This window comes from Lissotriton helveticus, chromosome 1_1, assembly GCF_964261635.1.
Source record: "Lissotriton helveticus chromosome 1_1, aLisHel1.1, whole genome shotgun sequence".
Classification (NCBI taxonomy): domain Eukaryota; kingdom Metazoa; phylum Chordata; class Amphibia; order Caudata; family Salamandridae; genus Lissotriton; species Lissotriton helveticus.
Window position 1 is genome coordinate 328,040,831 of NC_136057.1, and position 21,149 is coordinate 328,061,979.

General features: G+C 47.5%; 1 protein-coding gene across 1 annotated transcript in view; it reads right to left on the bottom strand.

Moving 5' to 3' along the window:
* The window catches only part of LOC144804722 (rho crystallin-like), a 101,742-nt gene extending 83,354 nt beyond the window's left edge, over window positions 1-18,388 (bottom strand). The window contains exon 1 of the mRNA XM_078671928.1: window positions 18,189-18,388. Within this exon, the coding sequence (XP_078528054.1) occupies window positions 18,189-18,275 (87 nt within the window). The 5' untranslated portion in view covers window positions 18,276-18,388. The remainder of the gene's footprint in view (window positions 1-18,188) is intronic.
* Window positions 18,389-21,149: the final 2,761 nt, after the last annotated feature.

Sequence of the window (21,149 nt, forward strand, 5' to 3'; positions counted from 1 at the left end):
CTCTGACCTGCTGAGTTGAATACCTCTGTGACCCTGATACCAGTCGTCAGGATTTTTTGACCCCTTTTAAACTTCAATTCCATTTGCACGGGAGAGGTAATTCAGTTCAGTTCAAAAAGTCTTTATTTCGATTATTCATCATAAAAGACCGAAAATTTATAAACAATAGCATACAAATATAGAGACTCATCTTAAAACCGTCAATTAAAACTGTTAAAATATAAATAACAGAATACTTTAAAACCACAGTAAGAATCGATTAAATCAAATATAATCACAAGACTTTTTTTTATAAGAACTAGGAAAAGGAATCATATATAAACATATTTGATCAATCAAGCCAATTAGTACAATAATTCGTTTAGCTCAAAGAACCCACTCTTTTTTCTCGAATAGCCCAGGCCCAGCTCAAGAATTTAGATACCCCGATAACAGTAGTCTCGTTACAACCTGATTTTAATAGCCTTTTGGCGGCCAGTGCAGAACAGGTACCCAAAGATCTACATAAGGGTTTGAGCCACGTTTTACGGGTGAGCTGGTAGGCTGGGCAAACATAAAGAAGGTGGTTAGTATCTTCAGCATGCTCGGGGCAAAACGGACACGCCTCACTCGCCCCGGGGGACCATTTACTAGTAAATTTCCTTGTAGGGAGAGACTCGACTCGGAACTGATGGTAAAGCTTGGGATCTCTAGGTTTAGTTTTAAGATCCCAATAGCTTTCCATCAAGGATTCATCTTTGAAGTCACAAAAAGCTTTAGTCAGAGATGAACCAGTCGAGAACCGCTCAGTTTCAATAAGGTCCCAATATGCAGCTTTAAAGGCAGATTTGGAGAGGTAATTCCTTTCCTGTCCTTTTGACAGTTGTTTTATTTGTAGTGAGCACATTCTGGGTGACACCATTTCCCATGCTTATGTCATCCTCTGCAGGTTTCTACAAGGCGGAACCCCCCATATTTTGGACTAGATTAAAGTAATGTACTTCTAGCAGTGTAGATAGTTTCACTTGGTCCTGAGGAAATGCTGAGTATCACTTTGAACATAGTAGCATGAAACATGTCGACCATTCTTTGTTAGAGTAGGTTTTTGTTTCGACTGACCCTTAAGCCCGGTAGAGCAACCACTCTCCTTGTTTTTACTGAGGTGGGTCCCTGTGGACTACCCAACCTCTTTTAATATCACTTACACACATCTACACTCCCCACTATCATTCGCTAGGGCCCTCACACCGACAGCACCATACGGCAGGAACAAAAGATCCCCGCCAAGGAGCCCCTTTATGGGTGCCCATCGGGTATTGCACCACCGATCCGAAGAGGGGCGAGCCCATATGATGAAGCATGACACCTAGCTTGCTGGGTGTGTGAGGTCTCTAGTTCCGAAAGGAGGATCCCCCTCCTGTGTGCCTTCACTCACTTTCATTTTTACAACTGTCTTATTCTTAGTCCGTTTTTGATCTAGGGGAACTGTGCACTTCTTCTTTCTTGATACCACGTCTGTAGGATACCCAGCATAAATGCACATATCGTCAGCGCCTCCACCGGGACGATGACTAATCTGGAAGGCTGCTAGCACGGACACTCAGAAGGGAGCAGAAGATTCCCTCAGTGCGCCATGTTTGCTCATCTGGCGGTGTCTTAGTGACTGATGATAAGGCCATAATGGATGCTTTTGTAGGCCATTTCAAGCTGGTGTTTCTGGCTGGTGGGAGGATTTCTTTGGCATGGTGGGATGCCTGCCCTAGCACTGTGCCTGGTACAGGAGCTGGAGAGGGAGATTATGGTGGAGGATCTGGGCGACGCCATCATGACTTTTAACAGATCTAAGGCGCCCGGAGGGGATGAGTTCTGCATGGAATTCTATCAGTCCTATTCCATGGTACTTAAAGACAAACTACTAGAGATATTTCAGGAGACACAGAGGAATAAAGTTCTTCCAGCCACTATGAGGGAGGGAATTGCCTGTCTTATGACTAAACCAGGCAAGGACGCTGCCTCATCATATAGACCCTTTACCATTCTTAATTCAGATGTTAAGAATGCGTGTAAGCTACTTGCGACCAGATTAGTGGTGGTAAGCCGAGAGTTAGTGCAAGAGGATCAATGCAGCTTTATGCCGGGGCACAGAACAGCGTTTATTCTCTGCAGGCTTACACACGTACTCCACAAAACTCTCAAAGATAATCAGGGGCTGGTCCTGCTCTCACTCGATCTAGAAAAAGCATTTTTTACCTTTCAGTTGGCTTACTTGCAGGTGGTGCAGGCTGGTATGGACTTTGGACCCATGTTCTGCAGCTGGGTAAATATTCTGTATACTGGCTGTATGGTCTGTGTCTGATTCAGGAGTGATCTCTAGGGGCCATGGGCTGAGGGATGGGGGACCAGACAGGGTTGCCCCTACTCTTCGCACTTGTAATTGAACTTCTGGCCTTGTTGATATGTCTGGAACTGGTGCATTGGGGATTTGAAGATGGGGCTCCCTTCGTGTCGTCTCATTATATGCGGTTGACACATTGATCTATGTCCACTCCCCAGACTGCCCTTTACAGGTTGTAATGGGCTTACTCACTACCTTCTGACAGGTTTCTGGGCTCCTGGGTGAAAGTCCATAAGACACTGTGGTTTCCACTAGTGAGCCTGATCGGGATGCCAGAGGCATGATTGCCAGAGTTGGGCCTCTGGGAAACTAAAGGGTTCCGATATCTAAGCATAAGAGTCACCCATTCCGAAGCTGCTTTTTTCCACCTGAATGTTGATACTCTTCTGGAATGTCTGAAGGTCTCAATAGCTTCCTGGTTCAGTCTCGCCCTGTTGGTGATGGGCAGGGTGAAAGTTGCAAAGATGGTCTTCCTGCCTCGGAGTCTCTAATTGGTTAAAAAACACATTGTTCCCGCTTCGACCGGAATTCTTCGAACAACTAGAGAGCTTACTTATCTCACTGGTGTGGGCAAGGAGGCACAATAGGGTGGTGCTGTCAGTCCTCAAACGCGGCTTAGAGGATGGGGGACTGGCCCTCCTGGATTTATGAATGTATTATTACGCCGCCATTCTGCAACATTCAGCAAAATGGTTGACCGACTCTGACAACAGGGAGAAGAGATTGTGAGCAGACATGTTGGGGGGAGACTCTGGTGCAGTTATTGATGAGAGGGAGGTGCTCTGATCACCTTGTCCCCTACTTGGTACGACAGACAGCTATTGTGGGGGAAGCAGTGGTCATGAAGGTGCTACCCAGAGCCCCCTTCGACAGAGAGCTCAGACTATGGTACGTGACCCCGTTTTGTGCCATCAATAGGGATATGTCCATGGAGCAATGGAAGTTGGGGGATGTGAGGTGGCAGGTGACCTATACCCACCTTTTAGGAGGCAAAGGAGGCAGTTGAGGTGTCCCTGGTCACTTTCTTCACTATACCAAATTGGAGAATACAGCAAGAGAGGTGTGGGTCAGGTTCCCGGTGGTGCAGCAACACTCCCATGTGCTCTGAGGGTTTCCTAGGTGGGGGACGGGTGGCATCTCATTACCCTGTTTATGGTGTGGTACGGGAAGACATGGAGAGCACAGAGTGTGCAGCACGAGGGACTTAGGCTGGGGAATTGGGGGAGGCGTTTACAGATGCTGACTGGATAAGTACGTGTGAGCAGGTGAGGTGGGTGTCTTGTAATCACAAGCTCAAATTACTTCATTTTAATTTCCTACACCGCACTTATGTGACCCCAAGGCAGTTGAACATGATAGACCCCCTAAGATGAGCTAGCATTGCGCGATGTGAAGAGCTGAGGGCCTCTTTTCTACATTTGACTTGAAACTGCGCTTGGATTCAGAATTTCTAGAGGGCTTTGGTACCAGAGATAGTGGGAGCGACTGGCTTGGAGGTCCCCCTCATCCTGCTGGCTTGCCTCTTGGGAGTGGTGGCAAAACCCAAGGGCCGCAAGATCTCTTACAGGTTGGCCCAGCTTGCATTGCTTTTAGCGAAACGGGTAATAGCCATTTCTGTGTATGGGAGACAGGTTGCGGCAGTTAACTTCAGGGCATAGGGATCTCTGTGAATAGGGAGCAGCAGAGGAAACCCACATGAGCTTCACCTGTAGTGATAAGAAAGCTGAAGATGATCCCACATTGATTTTTTTTTTTAAAGGCAACCCAGCTTCCACAATTTGAGGAGATTACTTTCCTTCTGAGGGGCATTTTCGATCATTCTCCAATCGTTACTATTACGGCTGCACTTCATTCCCCAAAGGCCGGGAGATGGCGCTCCTTCCGTGGTATCTGTGAATTCCGGAGATACGCACCAAACTGCTAGAGGCCACCCAGAATTATTTTATTGAGAATGAGGGATCGGTTGAATCTGACATAAAATTGTGGGAGGCATATGAGACGGTGATTTGTGGGTGTGGGGTGGGGAGGTGATGGACGCCTCCGCATCCTCGGAGGTCTCGCACTCTCTACCCATAAAGCAGAAAGAATACCGGGATATCTCTGAAGATGCCACTAGGACCTCATTACCAGGCCACTCAGCATTGCATTTACAACATCAGAGATAAAGCTAGTAAACTGTTGGCTTGGTTGGATAGGAAGGAGTTGGCCAAGAAATGGGTGGCAGAGATTTTAGATTCACAGGGAACGTGCCACCACGATAAGCTTGGCATTGCGGAGGGCTTCGCTAGTTATTTCAAGCAGGTATACACCCCCTCGCCCACATCTACCCGGGATGCTGAGCCACTTTCTACACTCCCTTTGCCACAACTAGATCCACAGGAGACATTGGATCTGGACACCGATCTGACCTCAGAGGAAGTTTCCAAGGCCATTGGGGTGCTGCGTTCAGGGAAGGCCATGGCTGCTAGTGGCCTCCCGGTTGAACTTTACAAACTGACCGCTTCTGTCATCGCGCCCTTTTTGGTGCATATGTATGACGAGGGGTATCCCTCGGTATTTTGCCAATGACACAGCAGTTGGCCAACATCGTAATCATTCATGAACCAGGAAAACCCCATGACCGATGCTTCTCGTACAGACCCACCTCTCTCCTGCACCCCGAGGTTAAGATCTTGGCCAAACTCCTGGCCCTTCACCTCTCGCCCTGTCAGGTTGATTCATCCGGATCAATCCGGCTTCATGCCGGCCTGGAATACCACGCTTAATCTGCGTCACTTGTTTGGGGTGTTGGGCCGCGCCTCAACTGTGCAGGAGGACTCGGTGATAGTGTCCCTGGACGCTAAGATGGACGTTGATATGAATGAATGGCCCTTCCTGTTTGCTGTGCTGGAGAGGTATGGGTTTGGCGCCCGATTTATGTACTGGGTGCACCTGCTATATGCACGCCCTTTGGCCCAGGTCACGGTTAATGGTGGCTGTTCTGCCGCCTTTGAGTTGGGTTGGGGCACACAACAGAGTTGCCCCCTGTCGCCTCTTCTCTTTGCTCTGACCTTGGAACCCCTGGCCATATGGATCAGAGCGGACCCTCTGATTCACGGTCTCAACTAGACTCCAGATTGGTCGGATAGAATTTCCCCCTATGCCGACGATGTCCTTCTATATTTGTCCCAACCCTGGTCTTCAATTCATAGTGTGCTACACATTTTCGCCCTCTTCCAACAATACTCCGGTTGCACGATCAACTGGGACAAATCTCTGGTCTATGTTTTGAGTGAGGAGACGCCGACTCTTCTGGTGGCCTGCCAGGCCCAAATAGTCACTGAGGGATTTCGGTATTTGGGGATATACATTACCAAGGATGAAGGAAGGGTGTTCCATCGTCAGGATTTGATCGCTCCGCTCCAGAGGTTTCGCGCAGACGTGCAGCATTGGAAAGCTTTACCTCTCACACTTCTTGGTAAGGCTGCTCTCTATTAAATGATGGCACTTCCCTACTTCCTTTACGTATTGCAGAATAGGCCTTTCTTGATCTCTTCCCATTACTTTTGTTCTATTGACTCTGAGGTTTCGCTCATTGCTGTGGAACAACGGGACACCCAGAATTGCCCTCGTCAAGCTTACTACAGGCTGGTATGATGGGGCATAGCTCTCAACACTATTACTGGGCTGCGCAGCTGGTGGTTCTCAACCTCTGGATGCATCGACCCATTACGGACCCAGCGTACACAATGGATGGGTAATTTTCTTAGGGCTGTGTATGGGGGTAAAAAATATGCACCTAAGTACACCCTGGCCTCGACTAGGGTAGCTTTATGGGGCGTAGGCATGGCTGCGCTGGGCTGGAAAGGTAGGATTACTAAGGCTACCCCGCTGTTTGAATCTCTTCAACTGGGTATGCTCTCGTGGTTCCCAGGGTTTGATAAGTGGGACTTGATAGGTCTCTTGACTTGAGCTGCAACAAAAATACCAACTACAGGAAGGTGACACTTTCCGGTATCTTCAAGTGTGGAGTGTACTGCAGAAGGTGTTACCTAGTGGCTCTGACTTACCAGTTTCCTCACAGTTAGAAGATGGATTACTGGATGATTACCTTCCAGACCGTGTGATCTCTCTGACATACCGAAATATTCTGAATAATATGCCGGACTCTATGGGTAAGATACAGGCAAAATGGAATGATGAGCTGGGGGAGCTCGATGACGAGGAGTGGCGGTAAGCCTTGGCCTTGCCACGGGAGGTGGCGAATCGCTCACGTTTTAAGTTGATCCAACTTAAAGTGCTCCACAGGACATACTACACCAGTTCAGCACTCATTATGATGGACTTTTTGTCCTCGCCGGACTGTCGTCGGGGTTGTGGACAGCTGGGTACCTTCCTGCATCAGTGGTGGCACTGCCCTGACTGCCAGAAATATTGGGGAAGAGTTGTCTCCGTCATGTCCCACTTATGTCATAAACCAATAACTCTATTCCCACAACTCTGCCTTTTGTATGTTTGGGATGCTACTGATCTAAACAGGTATGAGCGTCACTGGGCGGTATGGTTGCCAAGCGCAACATTGCTAGAACCTGGAAGGGGGGTTGCTCTTAAGTATGCGGAATTGGCATCAGACATGGACTGGTGCATGCAGGCGGAAAGGGCGGTGTACGAAAGTAGAGGTTGTCCGGGTAAATGGACCAAGGTGTGGGGCCCTTGGAACAAAAGTAGAGACCTTATTTGTACCCCATTTGCAGAATCGAGTGATGTTGTTGATGATGTGACACCATAGGCTGACTGTTGCATGGGCTGATGACATTAGAGTGTTCTTCCTTTGACCCAATGTATTCTATGGTTTCATTTATGTTTTCTGCAGTCCTTCGGTATTGTATGTTGTCTTGTAACTGCACCACTATTGTGTTTATTTGTTTTATTTTTACTTTCAATAAAAATATTAAAAAGAAAAAAAAGAAAGCCGAAGATGAAATCATGACCTGGGGGTTGGTTCTGAATAATTTCAATGAGAATGGTGATGCTAGCTTGGGGAGGACTCGGACACTGAGATTTCTCTTTCGATTTTTGCACATGTAAAGAACATGATGGCCAAGTGTGATCATTTATACCCTTCTGTTTTCACCAAGAAATTGTATAACATCTTGGACTGATCATTCTCTTAGTCTAAATGGATGTTTTTATGCCTCCTAAAACATGCATGTCACTATACTGCCCTAATGATCATGGCATGGGCTGGATGCAAGAGAGCGAACTCTGTAATTTTGCACTGCTTGTTTCTTTGTTTTCTGTTTTGTTCTATGAGAAACTTAATAAAACAAAGTTAGAAAATAAAAAAAAATATATTACCCAGAATCTGAAGAAAAGATGGTTAGCTAAGACTTCTGTGGGGACTCTTTAGCCAATGAAACCTTCAAGAACCTGAAACAAACGTTCACTCAAGTACCAATTCAGCTGCACCCCAAACCAACCAAGATGGACACCTTTGATATCAGCGCAGTTCTCCTACTGCTACACGAGGATGATGGTTAAGAACACTCTATTGTTTATTTGTAAGGGTAGGTGGAGTTGGTGGAATGGCACTACGTGGAATTCCACGGAGTTGCCTAAGAACTCCGTGGAATTACGCTCCACTCTGCCCCATGCACGCAGACCTCAGCTTGCCTCTGCCATCACCCTTGGTGGTGATTCTGGTGTTTCCTCCTCTCCACTCCTTCCTGACTCCTGTCTGGGCCTCCTCGGTGCAGGATTCTTCTTCTCCTCCAGTCCTGGGCTGTGAAACTCCTTTTCTACAGGACTCGTGAGGACTGCGCATGTGTGCACGTGGAAAGTGGAGACCTTAACTAGCTCTCCACTCTCCATGCGTGCACACGCGCAGTCCTTGCCAGTCCTGTAGCGAAGGGGTTTCACAGCACAGGACTGGAAGAGAAGAAGAATCCTGCACCGAGGAGACAGCTCAGGCACGGAGAACGCCATGCCAAGATCCAGGTATGGAGGACTCGTGCAGGGGCAGGGCTTGATTGCGTGGTTACGGGTTGATGGCAGGGGGAAACTCCACTGTTGAAGCAGAGTTCACCACCCTCCGTTATTTATTTGTCCCATAGTCTACCAGACTGAAAGATATTTTTCCATCCTCGAAAGAGAACTTTTGGCAATAAATCTGGCCTCTACTGAGTGGAGACATTTGTTGCTAGGAACTCAATATCTCTTAAAAAAACAAACTGGACATCAAAATCTGCAATGTTTCAGGAAAATGCAGCAGACTTTTTCTATCAGTATAACTTTTTCATCACCCATAGTCCTGACTGTAAGGATATTCTAATATTCTAATTGACGCTCCCTAAAGAAAATATCCAGAGTCATCTTCTGATTATGGTCAGAACATTGTTTCCACAAAGGATAATTGGAGTTTTACTCTCCCTTCTTAACAAGGTTCAAGCTTGACATTCCATGATCAAAAAGAAAGAAGGGGAATCATTTTGAGGACAAATAGAAAAATTTAGTTTGAAAACAAAAAGCTCTAGTCATTCCTCCTAAATAATTAAGGATTGAAATGTTCAATATGTGCCCAATTCTCCTCTAGTTGATCACAGAGGTGTTAAATCAGTTTTAGAACTATGTCCTTTGTGTTGGTTGCCATCCAAGCTTGAAGACATAGAACTTTATTTTAATTATTTTCCAGTTTGTGACCAAGTGCAAACTTCACACTCCCGACCATCTGGACTTCTTCAACCTTTACACATTCCACCAGAGCTTTGGCATACCATGTCCATCAATGTAATCATGGTTTTGCCCCTATCTGAAGGAAATGAGTAATCATGATAACCATTTCCTCAAATATGGCTAATTTAACAACCCTGAAGAGATTACCTTCTGCAAAGACTTACTCTAGATCTCACGTCTGACCTTGGTCCTAGGACGTCACTTTCCCCGGCAGCTCCGTGGTGCCCTGCTTCGCTTTGAAGTCAGCCAGCACCTCGGTGCAGGGTTCAAGGACACCCTGATCTCGCTCTGCTCCAGCTGTTTTTCCTCGCAGTCTAGTCCCTGAAGTGTTTTGTTGCTCGCTGGCATTGTCTGCTCTTTTTTTCTCATTATCGTATTATTTGCTGTACTGTGCCCGTGTTGTTTTGCCTTCTTGTCTCTCCTGTGTCCCTGTTTTTTCCGCCGTTTGCCCTCTGCCGCTGACCCTTCCCTTCCACACCATTCCCGCCTCCCAGCTGCTACTCCCTCCCTCTCCCATACAAATGCCAACCACTACGCGGTTGCGCAGCGGGCGCACCGCGGGCGCTCCAAAAGCAAGCCCGTCTGTGCCTGTCCGCACCTGGACAGCACCCAGCGCCAGTCCCCCTGGCTCACGCAACCACCACAACACCCGATGCTGCTACGACGCAAACACCCTCAAAGCCCTCAACGCCGGCTGAACCTCCACCTGCTTCCAGGCCACCCCTAAGACCACCCACGGACCCTTCAGCTGCCGGAACTGCAGCTACACTAGCCAGCGCACAACGACTCGGCCTGCCTATCCCAACACGGCAGGCCACAAGCATCTCAGCTGCATACTACTCAACACCCGCTCAGTCCACAAGCACGCTGTCAAACTCTGGGACCTGCTTGGTCCACTTCTACAGACGTCGCCTTTGTGACGGAGACCTGGATGAACACCTCCTCGGCGCCTGACATAGCCATAGCCATCCCGTATGGCTACAAGATCAGACGCAGGGACCAAAACAACAACAACCCAGGTGGAGGAATCACCATCGTCCACAGGAACACCATCAGGGTCTCAACCAGCACCGAAGACTCCCTCAGCATGGCCGAACTCCTACACTTTCAGATCCACGTCGACCACAACACCACCCTCAGAGGAACCCTCATCTACAGACCCCTGGGAGCCCGACCTCTGTTCAGCGAGTCCATCGCTGACCTCATCAGCTCACATGCCCTTGCCTCCACAGAGTACATCCTCCCCGGAGACCTGAACTTCCACCTCAAGAACACCATCGACAACAACTTCACAGCCCTGATCGACAACCTCGCCAATCTCGGACTCAAACAACTCGTCACGACACCCACCCACTCTGCCGAACACACACTGGATCCCATCTTCTCCACCAGCGACCACGTCACCTTCAGCCACACCACCGGACACCACTGGACCGACCACCACTGCATCCATTTCTCCTTCGAGAAACACACCACACACAACCAACTGCAACGTATCCTACACTGCAACTGGAAAAAAGTAATCGAAGACCAGCTCATCACTACACATGCCCTCCACCCTCCACCCGAGCCCTCCAATACCAACACAGCAGTCTACAACTTCAGACAGTGGATCGACGACTGTTGATACACCCTCCCCCAGGAAACCCCTCAACAGGTGCACCGACATGAGAGCCATCTCGTTCAACGCCGACCTCCAGAACTCCAAGCACACCTGCAGTAGACTCGAGAAACAGTGGCGCAAGGACCAAACACCAGACAACCATGCAGCCCTCACGAACACCAGACGCAAACAACAACAACTCATCCGGTCCGCCAAAAGAACCTCCTTCAATTAACGCATCGACAACAACGCACACAACAACAAAGAGCTCTTCAACATCGTGAAGGAACTTGCCACCCCCAGCTCCAGCTCCAATGACGTTCCGCCGTCACAAGAACTCTGAGACTCCCTGGCTACCTTCTTCCACCGCAAAATCGTAGACATCCACAATAGCTTCAACGCCCAGACACCCATACAGACGCCGACATCCCCGACTCAACACCCACCAAATACACCGATCCTCTGCTCTCCTGGAAAAACGTCAATGACGAAGACACCATCAAAATCATGAAAACCATCCACTCTGGATCACCGTCCGACCCTTGCCCCCACCACATCTTCAACAAGGCAAGCCCCATCATTGCACCCCAACTCCGAAAGATCATCAACAGCTCCTTCAAGACCGCCACCTTCCCAGAGAGCTGGAAACACGCCGAGATCAACGCCCTCCTCAAGAAACCCAGGCCGGACCCAAAGGACCTCAAGAACTTCCGACCCATCTCCCTGCTCCCGTTCCCGGCAAAAGTCATTGAGAAGATCGCCAAAAGACAAATGACCCTTTTCCTGGAGGAGTACAACGTCCTGGACCCCTCCCAATCTGGCTTCCGCAGCAATCACAGCATTGAAACCGCCCTCATCACTACCACTGACGACATCAGGATCATACTGGACAAAGGCGAAACCACGGCCCTCATCCTCCTGGACCACTCGGCCGCCTTCGACACCGAGTGCCACCACACCCTGCACACACGCCGCCACGACACAGGGATCCAAGGCAAAAGCCTGAACTGGATCACCTCCTTCCTCACCGGCAGAACCCAGAGAGTCCGCCTCCCCCCGTTCAGATCCGAAGCCACTATAATCACCTGCATTGTACCCCAAGGATCATCCCTCAGCCAGACCCGTTTTAACATCTACATGGCGCCGCTCGCTGACATTGTCCGAGCACACCACCTCAACATCGTCTCATATGCAGACGACACTCAACTGATCCTCTCCCTCACCAAGGACCCGGCCACCGCCAAATCCAACCTCCACGAGGGAATAAAGGCCATCGCAGACTGGATAAAGACTAGCCAGCTGCAACTGAACTCAGACAAGAAGGAGATCCTCATCCTCTGCTCCATCCCCTCCGCTTGGGATGGCTCCTGTTAGCCGGACATGCTAGGAGCTTCCCCGAATACCACCAACCACGCACGCAACCTGGGGTTCACCCTGGACTCAACGCTCTCCAAGACCCAGCAAGTCAACACTCTCTCCTCCTCCTGCTTCAACACCCTCCGCAAAATCTACAAGTGGATCCCCACCGAAACCAGAAAAACTGTCACCCAGGCAGATGTCAGCAGCGGGCTGGACTACGGCAACGCCCTCTACGCAGGAACAATGGCCACACTCCTAAAGAGACTCCACCGCATACAAAACGCCTCCGCACGCCTCGTCCTCGGACTCCCCCACCACAGCCACATCACCACACAACTGAGAGACCTGCACTGGCTCCCGGTCAACAAGAGGATCACCTTCAAGCTACTCACCTACGCACACAAATCACTCCACAACACCCGACCATCATACCTCAACGAACGACTGTCCTTCTACACCCCGGACAGCCAGCTTCGATCGACAGACCTCGCCACCGTCCCTCGAATCCGCCGAACGACCACCAGCGGCAGATCCTTCTCCGACCTCGCCGCCAAGACATGGAACACCCTCCCCGCCTACCTACGCCAGACCCAGGACCTGATGACCTTCAGAAGACTTCTCAAGACCTGGCTGTTTGACCAGTAGCTGCCACCCCCCTCTCCATCAGCGCCTTGAGACCCTCATGGGTGAGTAGCGTGCTTAACAAATGTTGATTGATTGATTGATTGACTTCTAGAAGCCTTTTTTACAAACTGTTCATATTGAAGTGGTGTTATTATCTCTTATTACCACCCTTGGACCAATGGCCACACTCAGCAACTTAACGCAGGATTGGACCAATAGCTTTGGTGCTTTTGTGCCTCTACTCTAAATGACTGGTCCTTCTTTTTGGCACTAGCTGAATTTTCTTACAATTCACAGCGCAACTTAGACAACTCCTTTTTGCTGTCTTCATAATCTTCATTCTAGAATTTCTGTATACTCTTCATCCATCAGTTTTAGTGAGCAATGTTACAGAATTTGAAATTCATTAAATGTACGACTCTTGGATTTTTAGAAGGAAACTGCAGTTTTTTACTCACTGGAAAGGCTACCTGCCATGTGAATGGTATTGGGAAGATAACGACTCAGTTCATGCCCCTATATTAATATGTCAAGTTTTTAGACAACTTCCAGATAAACCTGGAGCTTCAGAAAAGGGCCATAATGGTATGCTGCTGCAGCGGTTCGCAGGGTAGCTGCCATTCGTGTCTTGCTCACCATGTTCCAGGGAGTTCCAAGTAGGCGGGCAGGATATCTTGCTATTCCTGCACGGTGGCAGCAGAAAAACCCAGGAAAGCACCAGTGGGTCGCCATATGGAAAAACACTACTTACTGGACAACGGTGCTGCCCATGCACATTTTTCTCCCAGGGAGATTGCCTTGGGGAATACATCCAGGGTCTCAAACCAACACTGCCATCTCCTTCCAAGAATTCCTCAGAGAGAGTCTCTAGGAAGGAATTATTTGTCCCAAACAAAGATGACCCCCACCTGCAGCCTCCTTGAAGATTTCCCCAAGCCAAGATGGAGGCTTTTAATTAATGATATGCTGTTCTGTTTCTCTCCCTACAAAAGGAGAAACATCAGCTACTCTTTGTGTCACAATGCTTTGTGTTGTCTCTTTTTTGTGTTTCACTCTCTTGACTTCATTAAAATGTTCTTTTTCCTGCATACCTACCACATTACCCCATAAATATTATATTTGTCAATGCTTGCATTTATTTACTGTTTCTTGATAGTAAGATTTGCAATCCATACTTTTTGAATTTCTGCATGGGGAGGGAGAAAGGAATGTCCATCCCCTGGCTTAAATATGTGAAGGATGGCCTAGAGAGTATTGGGTGTGTAGATCTTTTTTTAACACCATTATGTATTACCAAACGGGACCAAGCTAGAGTAAAGGAGATGCTCTATAAATATAATGCCACAGCACGTGACGTGGAAGTGAGAAACAAACAGACAGTTCAGGCACACGCTGTGGTGAAGTCCTGTAGAGGTTTGGAGCCCTACCTCGCCCTTGTACATAATACTCAGGACAGATTTCTATTAACACGTTTTAGGCTCAACCTTTTTCATCATTTATTAGCTGAGCCTGCGGGTTTCACTACGTCAGTAGATTGACAGTTTAATTGAGATAATCTCCGTTAGTACCACTTAAGGTTTCATGCACTCATGTAAACTATTCTGAAGGCCTCTGAGGTGACGCCACGGGTTACAGCCTCTTGTTTACTCCATCTCCTCCGTGGGTTCAGCTGTACGATATATAATACTTTGCAGTAATGTTCAGTTTTTCAATGCAATGAATGGAGCACATCCCTAATCCTTCTAATTAGTCATACTCTGGGAAAACCAGAGTAGCCTGAATCACTTTAGAAGGCATGCTTTGCCACTGAATCTTAGCATTATTTTTCACCAAAAATTAGATTTAAGGCGCATACTAGTAGACTTACTTCTACCTGTTTTTCATGCTGAATATAATTACGTAAATTGCTACACAGCTACCCAACTCCTCCATGAAAATCCTTGTTCAGACCCTTATCACCTCCACGGTGGACTAGTGCTATTCTGTTGTTGTACATCTCCTTAAATTGTAACTGATCCAAAATGTGGCTGCTCATCTTATTCTTGGCTTGAGGAGAAAGATCAGGATTTTGTCTGGTCGTGCTCTACGTCCATGCCCATAAGTACGGTCTGTGTTAGGTTTTATGTTTGTGTCACAAAGCTTTACACTGTCTGCCTTGCAGTTTCCTTTGTTGGTCTCTGGATGTCCAGCTTTGTTTCCTTCAGCGCCAGGACACCCTCTTTTTTGGGTAATCGCAGGCACTATACATCTTACATCGAATTATGACATCACTGAAGCTAAAAAAGGGTTTGCCTTTAATATCTGTTGACTGGGCCAGGCTAAACGTTAGGACTTTCTGAACATAGTTGATATCAGCAGTCTTCAAGGAGCAGTGTGGAGAGTGCACGACCTGGCTAAAGCCAGGGCCCATCCTGCACCAGATGTGATGGGTGTATCCAAAGCTTACGTCCAATCGACAGTGGCTGAAGGAGTGTTGATCTCAGGGCTAGGCCTAAAGCCAGGCCCGGCACTCATGTCAGCAGCCCTAGCTGTGTTTTGCCGCATATTGGGCCTGGTTGAAACTTAGAGAATATGTCCAGAGTATGAAGGGGCAAGCTGAAAACCGTAGCAAGCAGGCACTGAGGAAACTGATGCTGGGCGCAGGGTTGTCCAAAAGTCAGACCTGGTGCCTTGATTCCGGTTTGCAGCAAATTATTTAGCTCAGGGGGCTCTTGGGTGTTGAACAGTTTCAATGATAAAATCAATGATTTCAATGTTGATGCGATATGTGATACTATCTGTCAATATAGCTAAGAGACCATTCTGGGGCAAATAACTGCTCGACGCCAGCTGTGCTATGAAACCAGAACCCTCCCTGTTGAGTATTGTCACCTACTTACAGCAGTGTAGCTGATATAAGAGCTTCTACTTAATAAATACTAAGTAATTCGAGAAGATGCTGGAATCCTGTTCCACACTCTGGGCAGTAATGACCGAGCATGATCAGGCTTCTTGAATGATATTACTAATGCAGGAGTAAGACTTCAGAGATAAGCATCATCTAAACACTGAAGTGATGTTTTAACAGTGATACTTGAATGTAAGGGGGGTTGTGCCAGCTACTGGCTTTGGCTCTCCATGGTGGATACTGAAGAGTTGGAAGCTATTCAATGATATTTGATGAGCACGAGTCTAACTGTAGTAAATGACAGTAGTTGTGTTAAAGTTTAAGAAGTTGGTGAACACTCAACGGTGAAGAGCACAGTGCATTGTACAAGCACAGCGTTTATTGGTCTGCATGTGAACTGGGGCTAGAATCAGGAACAGCCAGTCACAGCTTCTTATCTTGTGGTTACCAAGGCGACTCGTTTAGACTTTGAACGGTACCCAGTGCCTGAAGTCCCAGGCTATAAGAAGCTGACTCAGGTGAGTTGCATTCAAATAGAATCAATGTGACTTCCACATCACCTTCCAAGTATGGGTTTCTCAAGGTGAAAACTGAGTAAAAACACAGTTTCATTGAAAAAATGCTGGTCCGGTAATCCCACATTTTGTATTTCCTACAAACCCCCAGGTTACACCGCGAGAGCTAAGTCCTTGGTAAAACACTGGAATTACAGGATTCATAAGGAAAAAAGTGCAAAACCACTGATTTCCATGTGTTATTCCCCGTCAACTTGCAATACCACTGTAATATAAACACTCCCATGTTACCAATAATCATGATATCTGTAACTTTGTGAGTGGGTTTACCGTTTGTATAAGTCAAGTCAAGTCATAAAATTTGTATAGCGCACTACATACCCAGCGGGTTTCAAGGCGCTTAGGAGGGGAGGAGGATTATTTGTCAAATATCCACGTTTTAAGCTGAACCTGAATAGTATTGGCGCTTTGGTAGTGGACCTGCACTGCCCCAAGGGACAGTGTACAGTGTGCCTCTACTACATGTGTCAGGCGCAGAGGGACAGATTGCTGCATCCTACCAAAAGTGGCCGATGACCACTTCTCTGTATTTGCAATCTACATAGTTAAAACATGTCTGAAGTTCATTGATTAATCCCTATATGACCGATTTATGTAAAAAACTTTTATCACATCCATATACCCTGGAAAGCCAATGCATTGTAGCTAACCCCGAGTACTGGATTTTTGTGATGAAGACACGCAGCTCCTATGTCTTTATCTTTCATAAGAGCATCCTAACCATGATCTGGCATCTTTGGTAATGGCTGCCCACCAGCCAATCACTTCAACTCTTGAGCACTTTGGCGCTCATTTTCGGGAGGAAATTGAACAACAGTTGTCAGCCGCAGCAGCCTTTAGCATCGTAACGATGGTGTGCATAAGACACGTTAAAGAGAGTTGCATAAAGAAAACGCGCAGTGCCTTAAATCCCGATTAACCATGGGTCTTGCATTTGTAGTGTAAAGACTGACAATACTCTGCTGCTTTCTTCTAATAAAGGGCATCTGATGAAACCTCATACAGGGATGATGCCAAGGAGCCTGGCTCAGCCCCCGGCAGGCACAGGCTCTAAAGAGATGGCATTAAGGTTCACTGCATTGGATACTGGACATAACCATACCACGGCCGATTCATAAAAGTGTTTATGAGTATGACAAGTAGAGCTACAGGTGCACTATTTTACGTACTCCTACATCCTTCCGTGAATCGACCCTAAACATCCAGCTCCCCATTACTAAAAGTTCAGAGGGCACGGTCCTTTCGATTTGGAATAATTGTATAAGAATATTCCCTAAGAGTCCCATTTTGTTCCTTTTTTAGATGTTTTGTGATTCTCAAAGGGATGGAAGAGCATGTAATAGAGATCTACAGGAATACAACTTATATTCTCCAAAATCCTTTTTGTCACTATGGCCCATATGTACGAATGGATTTTACATTTCCTAACTGTCGCTATTTCGGGTGGTTGGGAAATGCGAAATTTCATTTCAGTATGTACGAAAGGCATAAGTTGCGTCGCGAGATGCGGGTTCTACACATTATTAAGTATAGTACACATTCAAGAGTCCAGAAATCCCCTTTTATTTACAAGGAGAACCGTTTTTCTTTAATAAAAGACGCCTCAGATTCTCAACTGTGTTTTCCAGTTCAGGTTTCGTGGCTCATTTAGCCCTTGGGGGACAGTCTGACAATGTGCTTGGCCAACGGAGGCCCAACTCTGCCACCCGCCCAGCCCGGATACAGACGCGCACCTGGCCTCATCTGCTTCGCTTCTTCCTGTCACCTCAGAGGCTCATTCATAGTCATACCCTTGTTCTCAGACAAGAACAAAGATCCAGATTGAGCGAAATGCTCCTAAAATGTGAACATGACAGGCAAAAACAGAAAACGCCGAGGCAAACCTCAAAAGCAGTGGCTCCCCCCAACCCCCCCCCCCCCCCAATATTCTGTAACTTGTGAGGGAACCACTGAAACAAACTCTCAAAGCAGAGAGGCTACCTCATCCCTTCCTTAACCAGCTATGACGACTTTAGCATCGCCGCGAGAAAGGAGGAATATATAAACCAAACCTACGGTCTTGGCGGCGTAGGTGCCGAGTCCCAGCACTGGCATGGCGTGCCCATCGTTCAGCTGAACTCGTGTGTCCTTGGTGAAAGCCATGACCTTGCCTGAAGCAGCGAGACCTCGGTCCACGGTGTGCCCGGCGCTCCTGCCTACTACAGACGGGACGCTCTCCAGGCAGCCAGCACAGCTTGCCTCATACTCCGCCAAAGCTTTATAGGTTGGGGCGGCGGCTAATGGGAGTGGCTGAACTCTGCTCTAACTTGTGTAACAGTGAAAGCAACGCTGAGTGAGAAGCTTGGCTAAGCACAAAGCCAAGACTGTAGAATGTGCCTCGACCTTGAAAGCACAGAAAGGTCCTGAACTCGATCTGCAACAGTATGAACACTCGAACGAGGCAGCACAGAACTTGGCACAGCTGTGCGACTCAGCCAGGCTGCAGAGCTGTTCTAGTGGCAACATACTGCTACACCACTGCCAGTAAGGGAGCGAAGTCTGAATTCTTCCTTTCCAATCCTAGTTTTCTGATGGGATGACCAAGATTGCAAGACCCCCAAAGGCAAAGAAAACAACTGGACTGGCTCAACATGCATCCTTGTATGGCCTAGGGAACCTTGGCTGGGTTAGGGAGCAGAATCCAGAAACTCTGGCACTACTGAGAAAATGCCCAAATATGGGAAAATAACGCAGTATAGGCAGAATATCAAATTTGAGATGACTAGAGAAATAATACCAGTTGAATCTTGATGAAACGTGAGTGTAGGAAGAAGATCTTAAGCAGCAGAGCAAGCAATGAAGAAACTGTCAATCAAATCTATGATGCTGTGGGTCCTCTTATTGTCTGTCAATGCAAATGTGACCCTGGTAGGAATAAAAAGGTGAAAAAGGGAGTATATTAAAGTCATGATCAGAAAAGATATAATCAGTGCTTGAAGTGGAAAACTTAGAAGTGCAGCTACTCTGTAGCAGATACAGAGTACCCGCTTGTTTCTGAGAAGTGCCGGTACTCTCTATCTAAAAGTATAGCATTTCTCTTGAGAAGTACGGGTCCTCTCCCTGTCAAACTAAAACAAGCATTGGCATAGCCAATAGGTCTCGCCTTTGGGACCTTATAAATGTTTAGTTATGCAGCACAATATCCTTGGTGCATCAACATTAAGTGTTGCATGCGAGAGGAGTTGGCCTAACGGCTAGGGCGCTTGACCTCGGACCTGGGGATCTGGGTTTGAGTCTCGGTAACGATGCCAAACATCCTGTCATTCTGGGCAAATCACTTAATCTCCCTGTGCCTAACAAAAAATGAATGTGTGTGTCCTCATGTAACGTAACTGGTACTATGTAAAGCGCTCTGATACCCAATTCGGGTCAAGTTCGCACTATATAAAACTCTGCAAAAAAAAAAAAAGCACTTCTAAGGTCCCAAAGGCGAGACCTATTGGCTATGCCAATGCTTGTTTTACAGAGTCGCAAGCAGTTACCCGCAGCTCTTAACTTGTGGAGGCGAAATTTCACCAGAGAATGGGTAACGGGGCCAAAAAAGTGTTTTCCTTAGGCCATAGGGAGCCATGAGAAGAACGTGAGGGCGACACTACAAAGGCCAGCTGCCAGGGTTTTAAGTGGGCCGGGTCGCGCCGGTGCTCAGCACCGGCAGTTCTAAAAAACAGTTCCTTATCGAGCTCTGCATTTTTGCCCTCTCCATCGGGGTGGAAAAAAAAATCTTAACTCTGCAGCAGTGCCACCCTTCACTGCCCTTGATGTAACTTCAGAGACTTGTTATAATTATTTCCGTCTCATCATGTCAGAACTGAAGCATTTCTAATATGCTATACAATGAAGCCATAGTTGTTGCTTATTTATCTTATGCACCTTACAACCATTGACAAAGCCAATCGTCCTGGCTTGAGGCGTACTGTTACTTGTATGAAATATCTTGATGCAATGACAGAAGCAGCAAAATACCAGTCGAGGGACCCTCTATTCTAAACACAGATTTTTAGTTCGCTGTTTGTAAGCCACGCCCTTAATTATATCGGTCACGTCCCTTCGAGAACCCTCAGTCTTTCATCCCACTTAAAGCCCTACAAGCTGCTATCCTGGCATTTAGCCTTAGTTCACTTGGTGTTGGCATGGGACCAGAAACTCAATGACAAGCAGGGGCTGGCAAAATGCTACGGATTACTGTAATTCCAGTGGCTCTGGATTGGTTTTAGGATGGCTGTCAGTTTTTAGTCTTAAAAAGCGCTGAACACGCAGATTGACTGAATCCCACCAGTATAATGCTAAAAGAACATTATCTTTGAACTTGCAACAGTCTTTTTTCACCAAATTACCGTGCGGTATGTTTTTTGATGTATAAACTGTGCATTTGTTAAGAGAGAGGATGGCAAGGGGCTGAGGTGGAAACGCAAATCCTGTATCCCAAAAACACCACGGCTCGATCAATTGTGGGCAGCACACTGTGGCCTAATTGTTGGCTTCCTTCTGGAATCGTGGATCTGATCTGTCAGCGATGCTCCCCCAAGCCCATCCTGTGGTTTTGTAGGAAGAGCGAGCGAGGCACATGCGCGGAGCCTGCAGCTGATGAGCCGAGCCTCCAACTGCACGATGAGGAAAACAGGCAGTCTGCGGAGCTCCGGGCTGGAGGCCATCCCTAGCTGCCGATACAAGGCTTTGGCTTTCACTAAACCAGCTGCCCGTGGCACGCGAGGGGACAGCCAGTTCTTTTCAGACGCACATGTACGCACCGCAGGCCGCCATTTGCTGACAATGGACGTGCGTCAGGAATGCTCGTGCTATATTGTGAAAAGCAAACGCAGCCCAATAAATAAAGTTATTGTGACATTAAAGGACAATCGATCCTACCGTTTTACTTGTTTCGAAGAATCTGAAATCATGTATATATGCCCAAGTAGACAGTAATGGCATGCTATTGTTACTAGCCAGGTCAGAAGGCTCAGTGGACTAAATACATCT